The sequence below is a fragment of the Festucalex cinctus genome, chromosome 10 (assembly GCF_051991245.1).
Source record: "Festucalex cinctus isolate MCC-2025b chromosome 10, RoL_Fcin_1.0, whole genome shotgun sequence".
Taxonomy (NCBI): domain Eukaryota; kingdom Metazoa; phylum Chordata; class Actinopteri; order Syngnathiformes; family Syngnathidae; genus Festucalex; species Festucalex cinctus.
Window position 1 is genome coordinate 26975076 of NC_135420.1, and position 21899 is coordinate 26996974.

The window sequence follows — 21899 nt, forward strand, 5'->3', positions numbered from 1 at the left end:
GCCCTTCAACTAAAGCCCTTTGTCAGTCCACAACTGACAAAAAGCAACAAAATGGCAGTAAAACAGGCCAAAATCCAAATCCAGGACTCAGAGAAACTAGGAAAAATTCCGCACAACGCTCAGCAAATTGTTGCCTGAACATACGCGTTTGTGCGCGTGCGCTTTCGAAGTCGAGCAGACGAGCTGCGTGAAAAGCCGGCGCGCGAGCTCAGCCGGCGTGTTTCTTGACAGCAGAAGGATGTCGGCGCTTGCGTGGGGCCTGTCAGCTCGCTGCCGCTTAGCCGCGCAAATATTGAAGGAGGCAAAGCGCACACGCACTTGTAAGAGTAGCGACGTGCGTGATTGTTTGCCGCTTTGAGGTGTCATGTCGATGACACGACGACGTTTGATATTTGCCTCCCTCTGGGAGAGAGAAAAAAAAAAAAAAATGATGCTAAGTGGAATTAACAGTCATTCATCGACTTCACTGCTGAGCTCCTTTGAACGCCGCTTTGTACTCGTTGCGTTAGCAAATGAAAGTGTGACTAGAGAAAATATAGCCTTGAAAAAAACTTTTCATCTTATTATTATTTTTTTTTATCTAGAAAATCCGACTTTATTCTCTTCTGGATTCTAAAGTTTTTTTTCTTGACAAAAATGTGACTTTTTGTCCAAAAGTATATTAGTCTTCACGGACTTGAAAGCGTTAGCTAATTTTTGTCGCAATTTTTGTCAAAACAGCAGCTCCTTGGTAGCCACATAAATGTTGCAAATTAAAAATATAATCTTTTAAAAAATAATGGCCTAAGTATTTTTTTACAGTTGAAAAAAAAAATACTGAACCAAAAGTGGTGCCTTGAGATATGAGTTTGAGTTTAGTGACCACGCTTGTAACTCGCAGCCTGTATAACAAATCATGATTCCCCTCTGAAACGAATGGAAACGTCATTAATCTGTTCCAGCACCCTAAAAAACACCAACAAAAAATTTGGAATCCTATCTTTTTTTTTTTTTTTAATCAGGCAATTTGTACTTAATATTGTATTTTATGAAGATACTGCAATGACTGAATTCAATAGAATGTAAAAAAAATTAAACAGCATTATCCTGTCACCCCATTTGCAGCTCTTCCTAGAAGTAGTTTTTATTATTATTTATTTACACTTCCAATGTGATTTTTCTCTCTCGAAAACGACTTTTTTTCCCTGCGTCCTTGCAGTGAGTCATTTCTGCTCAGCATTAGCATATGAAAGCAGAAGCTGTCGAGCGGCATCAAAAAGCACAAAGCAGCTTTTCACGTCGACTTCACAACGCGTGTCACTCTGCTGTCACTCCGAACGGCCGACAAGCAAAACTGGCATCGCCTTCCAACGGAATGTGTTTTATGAACACAATTACCGTACATACGTGCAACTTGTACCAAAAGTAGCCCATTCATAGATTGATTTGTAATTTTTTTTTTGCAAGCATAATTTGTAATTTGACAGGGAAAACAATATATTTATCCCCCCCTCCCCCAAAAAAGTAACCTGGCATTATAGCCAGATTGATATGGTTCACTCAAGTGAGTTCTCCGCAATATCCATCTGGTACATCTCCACCAGGGCTAACTACATTCGCAAAGTTGTCTTTTGGGCATCCGTAGCAGCAAGTTGGCGGCAAAACATGTCATCATCTTGTAAGGTGAGACTACAAGCCATATAATTAGTGGTTACAAGACCTATGATTATATTTTAAATAATGTACGCTGATGTGATAGAACATTATTTTTGTATATTCTTGAAATCAATAGTGAGTTTTTGAATTTTTAGTCAATTATTAGTTATCACTAGATGGCGCTAAAGATTACACTCTGTGGCTTTACTTCATTTAGGAAAATTAAGACTTAATGTAAAAAGAAAATTCTGGTTTACACGTTTGTTTGTTTTTAAGTTATTCAGCTAGTCATTTGGGTCAGTTAGTTTAGTTAGATGTTTATTTAGTCAGTCAGTCGGTTACTTGTTTAGTTGGTTAGTCATTTACAAGTGCAGCATTAAGTCAGATAGTTTTTCAGTCAATTATTTGGTAAGTCAATTATGCAAATACGACATCAGAACAGATTCCCTGATTGAACAAGTTCAGCCACTTGACATTTTGGTCCAGCTCCACAAAAAGGTGCAGGTTGAAAAGTTTTTTTTTTTTTTCAGCCTTTGGTCATTGCCTGTGAAGTGCGCATTAGCGCCATCTACAGGTCACCGGTGCCACAGTCAACTTTCCAACACCTTTGGTGCCGCCTCCGTGCGCAGCCGTCATTTGTCGTTTGTGTCACTTTGACGTTAACAACTTCATCCTGCTCAGTACTTCTGGGTTCCACTCAGCGTTCGTTAATCAATCTTTAACTTTGAGTGCATTCTTCCTCTTCACAGTGCGTAAAAATAGATCCTGGTGTCCCTCAATGGTGCCGCTAACATCTGTCGCATCCTCGTGGATGCCGGCTCCTTTTCCAAGTCATACCCGACCAAGTTCATACCCGCCTACTTAACACCTGTCAAGTTCATGACCACCAAATTCATACCCGTCCAGCTCATATTATCCCACCCGGTTGATATTTGCCAATTGTCCAGCAGACCATTCCAATCATCCCGTCACACAAGCTTGCGATTGCCGAGGTGATCGTGCCGGGGAAGATGAAGGGCCGGATTGGGAAGCGGAAGCAGAAGCGACGCCAGTCGCTGACGACTTGGCAGCTGGCGTCTTTTAATTATGAGACGTGCCGGCGCGTGCGCGCGGGCTTCAATCTGCTGCCTGGCGCCCACACACTCCGTTTCCTTCAGTCTCTTCGTTCCCGCTGCCGCCCCAAACGCTTGCAATCATACGGGAAACCGTTGCTGATTTGCCCGTTTCCTCTGTAGAAGCATCAATAAAAGTGTTGACTAATAAAGGAAGCCATTTTGCGTATGGCTGTTTGGTGAGAGTTCACTGTATTCCAAGATGGAGGGTCTGGATGGATGTGAGTGGGCTTCAACAATATCTCCTATGACAGATGGAGGAAAAAAAAACTTTCCATGCGAGAGATGTTGTTTTATGTGCAAATGTGATCTCCTGCAGGAAAACTTTGATTCACGCGCAGTCGTTAATTTTGCAGGCTGGCTGGCGGCTGTGATGGATGAGACGGGAGAGGTTGGGAGGGGTGATGAAAGATGGCCGCCGCACTCGGGAGGGCAAAGTCGTCACGGTGACTAACGGCACTACAAACACGACATCGTCGCCCTCCCCCCTCCCAGTTCCATCTGCTTCACTTGCCGGATGGCCGCCGGGCAACCGCTTCCGAAAGTGTTCAACCTGCATCACCAAGTGAAGTCGGTCAGTCAGTTAATTAGTCAGTCAGCCATTTGGTACATTTTTGGTTAATCAGTCAGTGAATCAAGTATTGCATCAGCAAGTCGGGATACTGTTTTTAGATGACTGGGAGCAGCCAGGTGGTTAATGAGCCAGTCTGATCGTTTGTCAGTCAGTCGTTCAATCAGTTAGCTAATTAGCCCGTCAGTTCATAAGTTAGCTTGTCGTTTAGTCAGTACGCTAAATAATCAGCCAGCCAGTTTGTCAGCTACACAGTGCGTTCAGTCAGTCAGTCGCCTAATGATGTGTTCAAGGTGGCAAGGAAATAATAAACGTCGTACAACATCCATTATCTAGGCAGGAATTCGGGGACCAATGGACCAACGGATTTGTCCCCGGTGCTGAAGGTGTACCCAATCAAATGTCTCGTAAACGCTTCCACCCCATCTCCTCAGGTAGAAATGTTTTTTTTTTGTGGAAAAAAAATATATATGACATCTTCTACTTTACAGTGCAGTTTGGTGCTGAATGATGAAAGAGGAACGTGTCCCACTTTGACGTCCCACATAGTCAGTCGGCTCTGAATAAGTAAGCGCCTTCGATTTCACATCTTTTTCGCCCCCAACTTTTGCAGATGTATTCTTTTTTATTTGATGTCGGGGGGGTGTCAAGCTGGCCCACTTTGCTGCACCACAACACACGTGCGTGCGCTGGCACGTGAAACATGGTGATCATGATCACATTTCATTGATCAGCTTGATCGTTTCAGAGAACATCCTGGTTCTTGTCATGGTTTATTGACCTGGTTGTTGACACTGTTGTTAACTAGGTTCTTAACGTGGTCCTAGTTTTGGTTCATGCAGTAGTTCTTGATTTTATTTCTAGCTTTTTCTTGACTTGGTCCTCGGCTTGTTATTTACTTGGTTGTTGACTTAGTTCTTAACTCTATTCTGGAGTGGTTATTAAGGTAATTCTTGACTTAGTTCTACATTTACTTCTTGACTGGGTTCTTGCAATTGTTGTTTTAGTATTTGATGGGATGTTGCCTTGGTTCTTTGTTTCGTGACTGCTTCTCAACATAGTTCTTGACTTCATTTTTCACTTTGTTCTTAATTGGTTCTTAATTGTGGTTCTTCACTTGGTTCATTAGCTTCTTGACGGGTTCTTGATTCTGGTCTGGACTGGTTGTTGACTTGGGTTGTGACTTGCTTCTTGACTTGGATTCTGACTGATGCTTGACTGTTGGCCTTGTTCTTGACTGGTTCTTCATGTGGTTCTTGACTTGAGTCTAGATTCTCTTCTTCACGGGGTACTCGCCAGGGTTCTTGACTACTGCTTGACTTTGTTTTTAACTTATTTCTTCACTTGGTTCTCAAATTGTTTATTGACTGGTTCTTGCCATTGGTTCTTGACCTGGTTTTGGACTTGGTACTTTGTTCTTATCTTGTTTCTTGACTTGGTTTTTGATTGGTTCATGCCATGGTTATGGACCTAGTTGTTGATTTGGTTCTTGGCATAGGTTTCGATTTCATCCTTAATTTTGTTCTTCACTGATTCTTGCGGTTCTAACTGGATTCTAGATTTGCTCCTTGCCTGGGTTCTTGTTTCTGTACTGGTTCTTGTCATGTTTCTTGACCTGGTTTTTGACTACCGTAGTCTTGTTGTATTTCTTAACCAGATTCTTAACATGGCCGTGGGCGTGGTTTGTAAACTGTTTTGCATACAATTTTTGAGCAATCGTATGTTTGTAAACAATTATAACTGTAAATAATTGTGCCTGTATCTGTGTACGTTTGGAGCCAATTTTGTGTCATAAAAAAGAAAAAAACACGATGTTACAAAACTCTGCTGCCTCAAGGATCCTCCGTTCCCACGCACACACACACACACACACACACACACAATGCACACGCGCACACACACACTAGGCTGGCATTGTGGTCTAATTGGAGTTGACAGCGGTGAGCGGTGAGGAGAGCACAGAGTAATCAAGGAGACAGACGAGCGAGCGGCGCACAAACCCGAGCATCAGACATGAAGACCCAGTAAAGGAGGAAGCCACGCATGCTGGCACACGAGATGAAACAATTCACGCACGCGTGACGTAGCATTTGATGAGCTATGCCGGCGCCGTGCAAAACGTACAAAACGTTGCTGCGCACTAGTGATGCACGATAGGATGACATCATTAAACAGAATGCACGTTTTTTTGCTTCCTTTCAATTGACATTGTGTTGCTCCTTCTGGTGTTCACACCTTGGCCACTTGGGGGCAGTATACAGATAAAGTAAGTGTACATAAAATGGTCTCACTTCTCAGTACAACAGCAATGTTACTTGTCCTTTACAGACCACTACTTGGTGAACCTTTGGTGTGGGTGTACCTAAAGATTTGTCCACTAACTGTATGTGGCATGTTTGCGAGTTTGTGTGAGGAGCGAGCGGGGAAGAACGCGTCGAGGGAGCAAACAGATGAAGAGGGAAAACGCCTGCGGGCAAACACAACAATCTGGGAGAGAAAAGATTACTTAAGAGAGAGAACGAGAGAGAGGAAGAAGAATGGAAAAGACGATAAGGAGGAGGAATGGATGGACACGTGGCGGAAAAAGCAAGAAGATGAGGAGTTTGCACAAACACTAACACATTACACACGCACACACACACACACCTTTTCATATCCTTATTGATGCAGTGGGCCAATTTTTTTCTTTTCATTCCGTCCAAATCCCCATCTAGCGTTCATGTGAGCCAAATCTCAGCATCACCATCATCGTCTTCCTCCTCCTCTTCCTCCTCTCGTCACACTTTCAAAGCCGTTCTTTGTGTTTCGTCGCCGCGTCCCAAATCCGACATTTTATTTCATCTTTTTTTTTTTTTTTTTTTCCTCCCGCAGCTTTCCCCCCCCCACATCCGCACGTCTGCTTTGAAAAGTGCACTTGTAGCAATTTAACTGTTTAAAACACATTTAAAAAGATGTCAAGCACTGGTCATATTGACAGATAAAAACTGATAGTTTGGATTAAAACATGCACCGGACGTGATATAAATAGAAATAGTCTGTTGCAGGGCCAAACTTTTCAAAAAAAGTATCTGGAATGTAGCTACCGATACGACCTTTCACCCCTGGCTAATTCAGCTCTGCTGTAGTGCCGCTCATTTTCCAAAGCTTGTTATAGCATTTTTTTTTGGTTTGTTTTTCTTTCTTTTCAAGTTCCCATGAAACCGTCTCCTTCACCTCTGTGATCTTTACAGAAAACTTTTTACATTTCATCCGCCTCTGCGCTTCAACTCCGCGCCCGTGTGCGCGCGTGCAATCTTTATATAAAAAGTATCGATTTGCATTTGTGTACAGGAAGCATGCATTCACGCTCACATTTATTAACAACAAGCTACATTGCGCTACAATCTGTTACCATGTGCGTCAAAGGGCTGCATTGTGCTACAATGTGATCAAATGCGCCGCAATGTGCTTCAGTATACTACCGTTTGCCACAATGGCACAGAATGTGACACAATCTTTTTATGTTTTGTTGTGTTTCTGTAAAGCGCTTTGAGACAGCTAAGGCTGTTTTAACGCGCTCTATAAATAAAGATGACTTGACAATATACAGAAAAGCTGTTTACCTAGTTGAGATCTATATTTATTCCTATAATTGTACCTTTCTGTACTACTAGTTCTGTTGACTATATGTCTGTGAATTTTTTCCAGAGGAGTAGAAAATTGCAAGGGTCCTAGTTGAATGAAAAATAAAATACTCATCCGTACAATTGCAGTGCCTTACTGTAAAAAAAGAAAAAAAGAAAAAGAAAGGGAACGGCTTTGTATCGTACTATTTTATAGCAGCTTTCTGTATTTGTTCCTCCATTACGTCAGAATTTACAGTATTCAACTGTATTAATAAAAAACGGTGCACTACTGTTGAAAATTTCCCGTATTTTTACAGCAATGTGTTAGAGTGTGGTGTCAAACGTGAATATTTTTAATTTTCAAAGGCTAAAGAATTATTTTTTTTTCTTGCAAGGGTAAACAGTAAAAGGTTAAAGATGAGTAAAGGTGACGTTTAAAGACAAACATCTACCAGTGTCAGTCCAGTTTACACGACTGAAACATGATTTGTAAACGCAAATCTCAATATTATGGTCAAATTAAAGTTGCTTGTTCATCTCTGCTTTGTCGTTACTTCTCTGCTAGATTACCTACATTTTTTTAATAAACAATATTTACAACTTAAAATGACTACAAAACATAATGCCACTCAATGTACCCTGTTCAATTCCCCTGGGATGAAAAAAAGTGCACTAGCTGTGACAGCATGCCCGCCATGAGTGTGTTGAGCGGTAGGGGGCGCCAGAGAGACGTTATAAGGCGGGGTATGGAGGAGAGGAGGAGGAGGAGGAAGAAGAGGAGAAAGAGGAGGCGGTGGGGGTCTGGCTCGTCAGCTGAGCGCAGAGGGCTCACAGTACAAGCGAGGCGGGCGGCTGGAGGGACGCAGGATCCCGAGAAACGAGCTCGACATGCGGCCAGTGTGGATCTGTTGGACGCTCATGGCGGCCCCGCTGCAGGTACACGCACACACGCGCACCCTTGCGAGACCCCCCCACCCATCCTCATCGAGCCCACCCGGCTGCAGCGCACATAGAGATGCTCTGATAATGATTTTGCGCACACGCGTTTTGTGATAGTACAGTATGGGGATGATGGGGCTGGCGGCTGATCTGGGAGCAGCTCACATCGTCGTGATGTAGCGTCAGTACAGTGTACAGTACGATTAGCGAAAGGGCGCTTGTTGCTGATTTGAGAGCGGCTCGTAATGATGACGTTGCCATGGCGATCCTGTCATTCATTTTGACATGCCTTCGTTTCATACTTTGCACTGTGGCTGCTGGAGGGCGGGAGGCAACACACACACTGAAGAAGGCGCACGCATGCACATAAACACACACGCGCACCCCTTCTTTGCTTGCATCCCATAATGATTCCTGTTCAAATCTGTTCTGCTGCTTCTATTTATCTTTCTGTACGAGTTTAGTTCTATTGTTTTCTCTGTGTATAGTATTTTATATCTCTCGAAACAAGTTATATACTGTGCAAATTATACTGTACGAGCATCATCTATATTTACTCGTTCTATTTGTCTCGATAGCTATCTTTACTATTTTGATCTATATTTCTTTCTGTGTTTGCTGACTAGTTCTGTTTATCTGGATATCTAGCTGTTCTAGTTCTAGCGTAGTTCTATCTGTACCAGTTTGAGCTACAGTATACAGGGAGTCTTTGAGTTACGTCGGAGTGTCGTTCCTACGCTAGCGACGTAACCCGAATTTCAACTTAAGTGGAATTGCCCCGTTAAAGTCAATATTTCCATCAAAATTTGCATCAGAAAAATCTAAAACACATTAAAAAAATAAAAGTAAATAAGATGCTGTCCTACTGTCTGACTGAAGCCCAAGTCTTTGCCGATGTTCGTCGGTGTCTCTCATTTCTGCGATATTTTTATGATGTTTAGCTTCGTTTCCATGATGATTGCTTTTCTTTTGGCTGGAACAACATTGATAGAAGCTTTCTTCTTCTTTGGCGCCAGGATGTGCAAAAAAAGAGGGCAAAAAAAACAAATAAAGATACTCCCACAAGGGCACAAGCGCTAGCATTAGCTAAGGGCTAGCGGAAAACACACAAGGGTAAAACACTGCAGGCTATAGGGCGGAGGAGGAGCTAAAATGGTGGATGGGTCCAAAATGGCGGACTGGGCGTAACCATTGTAAAGTCGAAACGTCTTAGGTCGAGTGTGCCTTAACTCGAGGACTCCTTGTACTTGTTTTGCTTACCTACATTTGTTCTATCTTTACTAGGTCAACCGACATTTACCAACTTTCTTTATCTATATAGGTAACTTTACTAGTTTGAAACATTTTACTCGTATCAATCTTCACAAGTTCTATCGATATTGACTAGTTATATTTCGCTAGATATATAGCTATATTAACTTAGTTCTATTGGATTTGTTACTATTACTATCAATCCTTTAGCGTTCCCGCAGTATCATCTTTCCTAGTTCTTTCGTCTAGTCCGGGATAAGAGGGTCAACGTAAAATGGATCCTTACATGAGTGAATATGAGACGCTCATTTGCTCAAAAAAACTTGGATAGCTTACAGCCTAGCTTAGTTTAGCTTCGCTTAGTTTGGGAAGCAGACTCGGTCGTAGAACGTTTGCTGGCTGGTCCATATGTGAGCCGAGCCGACTTCCTGCTGACATAATCCGGCTACGCTAAATCCAAGTTTTTGGGTTAAGTGGAAGCAAATCAGCGGCCATACTACGCCGCCACCGCCGCCCCCACTTAATCGCCCCCCCCCCACACACACACACACATACTAACCCATTAGCGCGGTAACAAGCTGCAACAGATGCTTTACATGCAAGCATGTCAGACGGGAAAAGGGGTTGGGGGGCATCAGGGTCCATGTTGGAAACAACAGGAGACACACTAATGATCATCGCGATGATCTGACCTCATTAATTGTGCACGCTGCAGTTATTATTCCCGCAGGGAGTCTTGGGTTTCATCTGATTTTGCGGCTTACTTCCTATGTTGCAATAGCTTCCATTTCCTGACATCACTGATATTATTCATTAGTAATAAAAAGAACACACACACACACACACACACACGCGCACACACAAAAAGCCAAAGAAAAAGCCAAGCATACCTGTGAACTGCGAAATGACTCCTGCTGAGTGGTTAGTTGACGAGTTGGTTAACTGGTTGCTTACTTGGTTAATTCTTTTAAATTGTTTGAGTAGTTATTTAGTTGGTCAGTGGTTAATTGGTCGGTTGATTAATTGGGCTGGTGTATAGTTAGTTGCATTGTTGGTTAATTAGTTGGTTTGTTTGCAGCATAGTTGTACAATTGATTGGTCTGTTGGTTGTCAGAATGGTTGGTTGGTTGGTACATAGTTGGATAGATGGTTGGTTTATTATTGTTAATGAGAAATGTCATCATTGTTTTGAGTTGTTTGTTGTGTGGCTGTTGGACAATGTTTGGTTGGTTTGTTCAGTTGCATAGTTGCGGGTTGTCTGGTTAGTTAATTGGTTAACTGGCTGGTTGGTTGTATTGTTTAATGTTGGCAAAAGCAACTTCTAGTATCTTATAGCAACATTAACAAAAAAACAAAAACAAACATGTTTTAGGGGTGTTACCAAAAGAGCACAAAAAAAAAAATATTTTTTTTTTTTTAAAGCCAAAAGTCTTAGCTTTGTTTTGCACAACATTTGTCCCACATTTGTTTTTTTGTGTGCATGCAGGTGGCGGCCCTGGGCGGGCCTCCTTGGCCATGCATGAGAGGCTTCTCGCAGGACGAATACACGGTGGAGACGCAGCGCGAGCTGGAACAGGGACAGGCCGTCGTCAACGGTCAGTCTCGCACGCTACGCGCACGCACGCACACACACACACACACACACACACACACACACACACACACACAAAGACGGAGTAATAATCTCCCGCTGGTGGTTGGGGGTTGTTTAAGAGTAATGCCGCCATTTGAGCCACAATGGAGATTGAAGGGGAGGGTGGGTGGCTTTTGCAAAGACTGAGAGTGGAGCTGGATTAGGCGCATCCGCTAAAGCAGCCCACACACATTTTGGATGTCTGTGATCACACACCAGCACACGCACACGCGAACACGCCGACTCGACATGCCCACGCATACACACGCTTGCCTCACACAACTCAAACCCTTAATACACCCCTCGCACACACACATTCCATGTATTTCTGCTTTCAACATTTGAGGTTTTTGTGTGCTCGGCCTGGTTGCACAATACTTGAATTTGAGGACAAAAACAAGTTCAAAGGTCAGCAGTGTATTGACTCGACGGAATACATTTTCATCCGATTGGCCAAGTGACACTCATAGGTGTCCGTGTACATGCCTGCAGACAACAAAAAGAACTGGGAATCGTTCCCGTCACACCATATGTATACTTGCCAAGTCGCCTTACTTTTTAATCTTAATAATCATAATTGTCGTCGTCGTATTATATAATTACAGTTAGCATAATTTATTGGTGATTTATTTATTGTTGTGGGTGTGGTTTTTAGCATTTTGAAGGAGGAGCACATGATCGTATTTTTAATGTAGATTTGTAATTCACAAGAGTATTTATTTATTTATTTACAAAGTTAAATATTTCTTATCAGTTTTACTTTTGTCTGTGTGTTCCATATACCGTAATTGTAATTGCCGCACCCAGTACATTTATAAACTTTTACCCCTTTTTTTTTTCTTTTTTTTTTTTTTTCTTAAACAAATCTATGATTTTAACGCGATGTGAACATCTCCTCCTGAAAGTCCCGAATTTCTTTTTGGATGCCAGAAGCGTGGATGCGGCTCAGCTTCCAACTTTTACTTGGAGGCAAATGAATACATTCATGCACGTGTGTGTACGTGTGCGCGGTCATGTGCGCGTGGACTTAATCACAGGCATGCAAATATTTGGCCTCAACTCAGCAACAGGATTTAAAAAGAGTTTAAAAAAAAAAAGAAAAGAAAAAAAAGTGAAGCTTATGCGCAGTGGTGGCAGCTTAAGTTTAAGATTGAAGGGACTTAAATATTTACGTTTGATTCCCGGCATGAAAGCAGAAGCTGTTTGTTTTGCACCAGAAGAGATTACAGTACCTTAAAAAAAGGGGGGGGGGAAATTAAAAACAAGTTTACATGAAGGGAATGATGTTGCTGTTTTTGCGACATGCATCGTTGTCACTGCTATGAACTCAACGGCTTTCAGATTGAAGGATTTAAGGTAGGGTTTCAAGTTAGGGATTTATAGTTAGGGTAAGGTTTCAAGTTCAAGGGTCAGGGGTAAAGGTAAGTTAGGGTTTTTAAAATTTGAAAGATTTCAAGTGATGTTTTCAAGTTAGGGTGAAATTTTCGAGACGGGTTTAGAGTTTCAAATGAAGGTTTCAAGGCTTCCAATTAGAGCTTCAAGCCACTATTGGAGTTTCTAAGCCATTGTTAGGGTTTGATTTGATCTTTATTTATCTCAAAACAAGTACAAAAAGGTAAACAAAACAAAAACAAAAAAAATAGCTCAGGTATCAAGTATTAGTGCTTACAAATTAGGGTTTTAAGCCAGAGCTGACGCATGATTTCTTCACAGAATATAAAACACTGTGGAAAATTCGACAAAGGTTTTTAATTTTCACACTAATTCAACTGTGAATTGTCTTTTGAACTTTGATGAATCGCTTCACAGTTGAAGCTCAACTGGATTCCTTTTGATTCAACTTGGTTTGGCACAACTTTGGCTTTAATCCTTCAGTCATGTCAGGCCTGGTGTGGAACAACAACCGGGGACTTTCTCATCTGACTCAAAACTTCTTCTCTTCACTTCTTGTTTTGTTTTCAGTCAAGGAAAGAACCTTCCAAAAAGAACAATAACCGCCGCACAATCAAGGTTTTGACCTTGGGTTAGGATTTCAAGTCAGCATTACAATTTAAAGCTGGAGTTTAAAGTTACGTTTGGAAACCAGTGTTAATGTTTCAAGTCTGGGTGAGAGTTTGTTTTCCAAACAAGGGACATGGTTTCATGTCTGGGTTACGGTTTCAAATAAGAGTTAAATGTCAGGTCAGGGTGTCAAAATGCAGTTTAAAAATAGGGTTTCAAGACAGGGTTAGGATTTCACGTCCGTGTTTGGTTGTCAAACAAGGATAAGGGTTTCAAGATTGGGTTTCAAATTATTGCTTCAAGCCTGTGTTAAGGTTTAAAATCACAGGGTTTAAGTCTTAAGTCAGCGTCAGAAATTCAAAGTATGGTTTCAAGTGAGTGTTTGAAGCAAGTGCTAAGGTTTTAACTGCTGCAGTCTACATCATATTTTTTTTTGCCCCTGAAGTATCAATGGCTGGTATTGAAACCCTCCGCGAGAACCCGATATCTTAGAATAAGACTTGCATGTGGCCGGTACTGATACCTGGTAGTGGTACGCGCCCCTCCCTAGTTTCAAGTCATGGGTACGGGTTCAAACAAGGGTTTTACTTTTAAAATAGGGCTTCAAGTTTAGGTTAAAGTCACACTTAAGTTAGGATCAGAGCTTCAAAGGATGATTTTAAGTCAGGTTTTTAAGGCGGAGTTAGGGATTTAAAGTACAATATGGTTTCAAATTAGGGTTTCAAGTTACAGTTTCAAATTTGGAGTCTGTGTTAATATTTCAAGTTTTAAAAATGCAGGTTTCAACTTAAGTCAGGGTGAAGTGAGGATTTCCCAACAGATGGCAGCCTCCTCCTGCACCAAAATGGACGCCACTTGCTTTCCAGCCTCTTCAAAGCAGAAGCCATAAAAACATCAAGGCAAGACTTTTGCTCGGAAGCGTCTCCTGTTTTCGCAAAAACATCGATCGATGCGCGGCTAATCCAGAATGTCAAGAGGAAGCTTCTGCTTCACTTTTTGCAAATTGATTTGAACCTTCCGACTGTGAAAATCAGACCAAAGAAAAAACTCTCGGCTCCGCCACAAAAAGGTAAAAAAAAGTGACTTTGGATAGATGAGACCAGCAAAAAGTCTCAATGACACAAAGCTGAACGTGTGTGCGCCTTTGCGCTTGACTGAGCTTGTCCAGACGCGGCGAAGCGGAACAAGGCGAGAGCGTCTGCAGCCGACACAACACCGCGGTCAAACAAACGAACACAAAACAACAAGAACAACAACAGGACACGGCTGACAGCCGGCCTCGTTTACGTTATTACCGCCTAACAAGTGAGGGTTGCAAAGTAGGGTTCACAAAGAAGCCGGAGACGAGGTTTTGGGCCTAAAGAGTTGATGATTTCATGCGAGTGTTAGGTTTCAGGAAAAGTCACATTAAGCGACAGGAAACAAAAAATCCTATACATTCACAAATGGAATTAACATTTTCACAATATATATGAAAATCATGAAGACATTTTGGCATTACCGTGTTTTTTCTTTTCTTTTTATTTTATTTTATTTTTTTTCGTTTTTTCTTTTCAATTATAACAGCCAATAATTCACATACCCATATTTTTCCAATTCATTTTTTTTTTTTCTTTTTGTTTGCTAGCTGCTGGCGACCCACCCAAAATGGCCGACGGGCCGCCGGCGAATTAGCGCTTGAAGCTATCCGAGTATCATTTGGCTAGCAGGCCGCCCTCCAATCCAATCAGACGGCCCCGCGCGCTGTGAATTATTTAATTGGAGCAGAGCAAGTGTTTGTTATTAATAAGAGGATGGAAGTTGGAGGGACCAGACAGACTGATGGCGGTGGGGGATGATGGGGAAGGAGGTCAAAGGTGACAGTTAACAGATAGCTAACAGGAAACAGGAATTGGAGATAATATGATGGTCAATTGTTTGAAAACGCTTACCATTGACTTTCACCAGTAGTGGGGAAAAAAAAAAAAAAACTTTCCATCTTAATAATGGGTTCTTTTGTGCGCGTGTATTTCTGGGAGATGCAGCATGACTCAGCATTTTACACTCCGCGGTATTTTATTGTGCAAAATATAGTTCATCGTAAAGAAATCAGTGCATTATATTAATTGTATGACATGTTTTAGTTGTGCCCGTGTCCATTTCCTTCCATGCCGATGATTGATTTTTGTTGTGTTTTATTTCTGGTGGTTCTCTTTATCTTCCTTGTGCACAATTCATGAATAACGGTCGAGAGGATTAATTGTACGACTTGTGCAGGCATGTGTAACCAAGCACGCCACAGATGAATTTTGTTTGACACTATGGATTATTTTTAGTCATTCTGTTTGTCGCGTCTACTGTATCACAGGCGGCCTAGCTTGCCGTAACAATTTTTTGACCCTGTGGATTACTTCTAGTTATTGATTTCTATTGTGCAAGGTGCGGTTATTGTGAATAACTTGTGAGAGGAGCAATTAGGAACATTAATTTTATGGCTTTCACACGTTAACTGTGCATGACCAAGTCAGACAATGTTTCATACTATGGATTATTTCTAGTCATTCTATTTATTTCTATTATGCAATATGATGGTTATGTGAGGGATGGTCACATTACAGTAATAGATGAACATGTCTACTGTGCCACAGGAAGCCAAGTGCAAGTTGTGCAAGTGGCAATTGTCATTTAACAACTGTGTGAATACGTCATCAAATTTAACACGGCCTTAAACGAGCTCCTGGAATGTCTTGAACGGTGAAAATATTCCCAGCATCCTGTCGCCGTTCTTAAAAGTTTTTTTTTTTTTTGGAAACGTCGTAAAACGGAGAAAACGGTTTCGGGGAACTGAGTCAGGTTTCTGTTTCACAACGCCAGCAAACAAAAACAAAATGTGGGAAGGGAAAGTTGATACAGCTGCCAAGCCAGCATGTTAGTCAGAGGACTGTCCCCCCGCTAAGTGTGTGTGTGCGTGCGTGCACGTGTGTGTGTGAGTCACACCGAGGTCAGCTGCTATTCTGCACTTCCTGTGGCGAGCAACAGGCCCGGCTGTTCTGACCTTGGTCCTTTTCCCATCCATCCGTCCTATTAAGGCAGAAAGCGTCCATCCATCAGTGATACGACTACAACGCATACACACGCGCGCGCGCACGCACTCTGGAAAAACCCCACTATTTGAGCCAACACACACACATTAAGCAAGCGTGGCACTCCCACTCGAGGCTCTTTTCTGCTCCCAGTATGACGCAAAAATAGATTGAAATTTGAAAACATGTAACCACTGATGGAGCTTTAGCAATGAATCCACTAGAGGGCGCCTCTTCTAATCAAAATCAAAGGTGTGCAAGGTATGGCCCGCGGAGCACATACAAGTCAAGTCAAGTTTATCTATATATACAGCATATGTGATATGTTTTGTGAAAACTTTGGACTTTGTTTTTAATGGAATTATTTTCTTGGACGTGTTAGGTTTGCAACATAAAGACATCCAAAACCGCTCTGGAAAAACTTGCCAATAAAAGTTAATTTCATCCAAATATTTATGTACCACATTTAATTTATTCAATAATAGGTTGCTTTATTACAGTTTTTCTTGGCCTGATTCATCCGTCCATTAATTTTATTTTATTTTATTTATTTATTTATTTTTAGATAATTTGCATTTAGTTTCAATTTTTAATTTAAAAATCATTTATATTAATATGTATGCATCATAATTATTATTCATAGTTTAAATGTATTATTTTTCAAGGGAATATATACATGTAATTTCCATCCATCAATCAATTCATACATTTTCTTGACCGCTTATTCCTAACAAGGGTCCCGGGGGGGGGGGGGGCTGGAGCCTATTTCAGCTGGCTTTGGGCAGTAGGCGGGGGACACCCTGGACTGGTTGCCAGCCAATCGCAAATACATGTAATTTCCATTTTTTAAATTTTGTCAGTTTTAACTAATAAAATGAAGAAAATATGTATTATTAAAAAAATAATAATTTATCTGTACCATTTTATGATTTTAATGTGTGATTCTTTCAAGCGAATATACATTTTTAAATTATGGTGATTATTGTTTTTGTTTTTTTTGTTTTGTTTTTTGTGATTATGTACTTTTGAAGTTAACATTGAAATAGTAAATGTGGCGCTTGGTATAAACATGCTTCAATTCCAGATATGCGCATTTTTCATTTGACTGTCCCCCATTTCTGGACACAAATCCTCCTGCAATGCGTTTGGACGGAAGCCTCCGGAAGCGTTTTTTTCTCACGTGTGGCACAAATGAGCCTGAACGGTCCCCTCCTCTTGCGAGCCGGGGAGGGGGAGCATGTCCTCCTTTCTTCCGGCCTCATACATCAGCCTGGCAGCTGCATGCGGGATGGAGCGAGATGGGGATCCCGAATCAAAGCGCTCCGCATCCTCCCCTTCCCTTCCCTCCATCCCTTCATCCCTGCTCTCTGAATGCGCCTTTCCATCCCGCTGCTCTCTCCTCCGCTTGTTAGCGCCTCTGCAGTTGTGCTTCCCAACACTTAACGTCTTCGCCCGCGCCGCCCGGCGAGAGCTGTCAGCGAGTGACGTCGTTTAAAGGTGTAAACAAAACGCGGAGATGAGAACGCTCATGACGTTGACACGCAGCATGCGTGGAAGTCATTCTGTGCGACTAAAGCCGAGCCTTGAGATATGTGCCTTCAGAACGTTCCCCGCTAGCTTAATACTAGCACATAGTGTAAAAACAGGACTGACTGGCTAACGGATAGCGTTAATCGTTGCAGTCTTGTAAGCCCTCAAGCAACAAATTAATTGAACACAACTGTAACATTATAATAAGACTCATTGGCATATATTCTTTATCTTCTGCAATGAATAACTTGTCAAAAATAGTGACGTGACGTTCGCAATGCGGGCCCGAGGGCACTTTGACGTCAGTTTTCAGTTGACAGCAGAGGGTGGTACAAGCCAAAAGACGGATGAAAATGGATGGCTTCATCTGCTTAATTCCTCAGAATACCGTGTGTAAACTAGTGTAACGAGAACATATTACAGCAAAGAAAAGTTTTGCCTAGAGTGCCCCTTTAAGCAGTATAATATTTCCTGGAGAAAAGCAAATGATGATTCTTCTCTGTGAAGATTTGTCTTCACTCCTTTTATCTCCTACCAGACAAGAAAACCAATTAGACTTATTTCATTTTATGGTAAATTGTCGAGGATTTTTCCACTTTCGGCGTGTCAAAAAATGCTGACATTGACAAAAGTCACGGCTTCTCTTCATCACATGAAAACACAGCAAACACGCATACGCGTGCGTGCGAGGCCTGTTTCTCATTATAATCTCTACAATGAGTTTACAAATCCCAACGCCACAGTTCAAGCTAGTGTGCGTTTGTCTGTGTTATGTCATGTGTGTGTGCGTGTTAGACGTCCCCTAGGTGCTCTCTCTCTCTCACTCTCGCTCGCCGTGTTGCGTTAAATCCAGTCCGCCCATTTGTCTTCCTCCCTCTCGCTGTCTCTCAGCCATTTGCTGCTAAATGAATGATGTCTGCACGCCCGACCTCACATCTGACTAACCGCTACCAGCGTATGCGTGTGCGTGCGTGTGTGTAGGAGGGCGCGTCGGGATATTTACGTGAGGTGGTTGGGAGTTAGGCTAATTGAGTCCCCATTGACGTGAATAGACGTGCCATTAATCTGTTCCAGCCACCCCAAACCCACACAAAAAAGGGTTAGGATGTGATATGTTTTCTGATAAGTAAAGTAGCCTCTATCAATATCTATCTACAAGCAACGACAGTTTTCCATTTTGGTGCCAATTTTACCAGGAAATCTGAAGATGTGCTGTAGTAAATGAGGTCATGAGGTTACAAACCATTACATAAGTCACGATTTGCTTTCGAGGGTCATAACTTTACTGTTTAGCATGTGTGTCTATTGAACTCGGTAGCGATTTAATCAAATGTTTGCTCAACAAATACTGATTTGTTTTGCTAAAGCTTCTACTCGTACAATGCATGAGGCTGGATTATAGATTACCGTTGTCAACAAAAAGCAACACACAAAAAATGATCATCAGATCATAAAAAACAAACAAACGCGTAGGCTTTACTTGCTTCCCAAATCAATCATCTGTACAACACAACACACGTTAACCTAAACGACACCCGTTATCCTGGACGCCGTTTAAAAAGGCTGCACGCCGAGCAGCAGAAAGTAATCCGGGGGCCAGTGGAGCCAAAATGCTATTAAATTAACCGTAATTGCGGCACAAATGTGACACGTCAGCAAACGAGAGGTGGTGCAAAGTAAACGCCGGCGTGCCAAATGGAGCCATCTGCGTCACTGTTAGAGGCCTCTGTGCTCTCTTTGTTGGACTCCATTCATTCATTCATTTCGACATGATGATGGTGAGCTTGCGGGAGATGAGAGCGACTCAAAAATGGGAGCTGGCAAACTAGCGGCTAACGAAGACGTTGGGACTCGTTTCGTACTCCCTAAACGCTCTATCGGGACTTTCACAAAGTGAACAACAATGGGGGCTTGGATGACGAGTTGAATTTGTTCCATGACTCAAAAGTCTTGAATCCTCCTTCCCTAGCTACTAGCTACTATATTGTACAGTGTAATAAGTTAAAATACTGTAATAAGCCATTAGGGGGCAGTACAGTATAATACAGACCAGAGCCGTTGTAATGGCCAATGGCGTCCATATGTCATAGAGTAGTACTCTACGCTGTGATTAGTCAACTGCCAGTCACATGACAGACACCATCTTGTTACCCTGCTGAAACAGAGTTGGCCAAACTTGGTCAACGGCTCTGATACAGACAAATTACATGAAGAAGAGCTTGAACGTCAAAGAAAATACTTTTCATAGTAGTGATGAGAGAGTAGGGAATTGAATGACGTTGACTTACACATTTAAATGATTAATTACGCTTGTTTGGTTAATAAAATTTGTAAGTCGAGGCACCACTGTATTGTGGATAAGCGAGTGATTCCGTAAACAGCCGAAGTCCACGTTTTTGTGCGCCTTCATGTAGCTAACAGCTCACATCGTAGTTGTTCAGAATACTAAGCCTGGCCAGACTTCCCAGCAGCCTCAGGTGCTCTAAAACGCCGTTTTATCTCTTTCCGTGTGTGTGTTCTTGTGTGTGTACGCGCGCGAATGTGTTTTTTCCCAGGCTGCTCGTCCCCTGCAGCACCGCCATCGATTTCCTCCGCCAACGAGATTTACGTCGTTTACCGGCGGTCTCGGATGAAAACTCAGGATCATTTTTTCCCGCAACTATTTCACCCCCACACCCTCGAAAGTGAAGTTCCTCCCTCGGGGGGGCCGCGGTGAGAACGACGCTAAACGTTCCCGAGACGGACACAAGGTGCGCTTGATTCGCCCAAATTCTAGCGGTGATCTATTTTTCGAGGGGGAGCGAGCAGACCTGTGAATGACTCCTTTAACACCCGGTGTGTGCATGTACGTGCGTGTACGCGTCTGTGTGTGCGGTGATGGCGACTGCCATTAGTCGCGGAATCACTGAAGCACGGATTGTAATTTACCTGGGAAGTCACAAGTCTCAGATCCGGTCGGAAAATCCAATGCAAGATGGATGCCCCAGGGGAAATCGCTTTTCTCGGCATAATCATCTTGGAAACAAACAGCCGAGAAAATGCAATTATCTCACAGTAATGGCAGGTGAAATGCTGAGAGATGGTGTCACCAGAGAAAGAAATGAATCGCAGACAACGATGCTACATCACAAAAATGATCGCAAACCGCGCAAATTATGCCCCCAAGTGGTTGTGAGCGGGATAGGCATGACATAGGATTGGAATTTCCTGCCATGTATGCCATGACGTCATTGAGGGTCTAATTTTTGGGAATTGCAAATACGACTTGGAAAGTCATACATTTCTGATTTTGTCAATTTCTTCAACACGAAAGTTGATTTGTGCTGACCTTCCAAAAGAACCTTAAACTTTGAATGGCATTTGCGGTTGTGTGGACTTTTCAAAAGCAGTTCCGAATCAGAGTAGCATTCCATCCATCTATTTTCTGAACCGCTTGTTCCTCACAACGGTCGCGGGGGGTGCTGGAGCCTATCTCAGTTGGCTCTGGGCAGCAGGCGGGGTGCACCCTGAACTGGTTGCCAGCCAATCGCAGGCCACACAGAGACAAACAACCATCCAAACGGACAAGCACACCAATTGACCTGCCATGTCTTTGGAATGTGGGCGGAGACCGGAGTACCCGGAGGAGACCCACGCAGGCACGGGGAGAACATACAAACTCCACATGGAAGATCGGAGCCTGGACTCAAACCCGAGTCCTCAGTACTGGAGTGCGGATGTGCTAAACCAGTCATCTACCGTGCCGCACCATAGTAGCATTCCAATCCACATTTTTTTTTTCTAGACAAACATCCACCGGGTGTCTCTAGGCTAGGTTTTACTGATATGGTCTTACGCAGGGTCTAGAGTCAAAAGCATTCAGAAAGAGTATCGGGAAGATGATACATCCCTGCGGTACACCAGATTCCACAAGGTGGCGGGTGTCACTGTGTAACCGCTCAAAAGCTTTCCGGAAGTCTCAGAAGTCGGTCTTCAGTGTACCTTCATAGTCCAGCACAGTAGAATCTGTTTGGAAGGTGTCAAAAGTTGACCAGACTCTGGCCATGTTGGAATCTTTTACTCATTTCCGTACTCCTAAATTACTAGATAGAGATTTTTATGTAGTTGACTAACTAGTCCACTGAAAAATCTGACATACAATAGTGGTTAATTGAGTCACTTTACTCATTTCCCTTCCTCCCTAATGACTAGAAAGTATAAAGGGGATTTTTATAGTGAAATATACAGTATAGTTGACTCATCACAAGAAAAATGTTTGTAACACTGCACTCGGGTGTCGTTCATTATATAGGGTCCTTAAACAGTAGGAGACAGAGTGATTCTGAACGAAGCCCTCGTGAAATTTCTGCTTTGTGGGACCAAAGCAGGCGCAAAGCTAAAAGTCAATTATCGTCATCTTAAATAGCCGCCGCGTTGTTTTGCTTTGACGGCCAACGTCGTCGTCTATTGTGTCCTTATAAGCCGAATGGCTCTATTAAAAATGAAATGAAAAAATGCGGCGGGCAGTTTGATTTCCCCGCGGGCTCTTTGGCGTCTCCGTGCAGGCGCTGGCACAATTAA

General features: G+C 42.5%; 2 protein-coding genes across 10 annotated transcripts in view; one reads left to right on the top strand and one right to left on the bottom strand.

Annotated features, from left to right (window-relative positions):
• Positions 1-21899, bottom strand: part of LOC144027209 (desmoglein-2.1-like) — a 70552-nt gene that overhangs the window by 27697 nt on the left and 20956 nt on the right. For 3 of the 9 annotated variants that reach the window (XM_077534555.1, XM_077534557.1, XM_077534554.1), the window contains one exon: positions 20268-20354. The exons of 3 other annotated variants lie outside the window; for them this stretch is intronic. In XM_077534555.1, coding sequence (XP_077390681.1) covers positions 20268-20354 — 87 coding nt within the window. Of the gene's footprint in view, positions 1-8728; positions 8867-15723; positions 15808-20267; positions 20355-21899 lie in introns of those variants that run through there. 3 more of the 9 variants (XM_077534562.1, XM_077534561.1, XM_077534563.1) reach the window with 3 other exon arrangements.
• LOC144027210 (cadherin-2-like) overlaps positions 7718-21899 on the top strand; it is a 39992-nt gene continuing 25810 nt past the window's right edge. The window contains exons 1-2 of the mRNA XM_077534565.1: positions 7718-7859; positions 10600-10708. Coding sequence (XP_077390691.1) covers positions 7812-7859; positions 10600-10708 — 157 coding nt within the window. The 5' untranslated portion in view covers positions 7718-7811. The remainder of the gene's footprint in view (positions 7860-10599; positions 10709-21899) is intronic.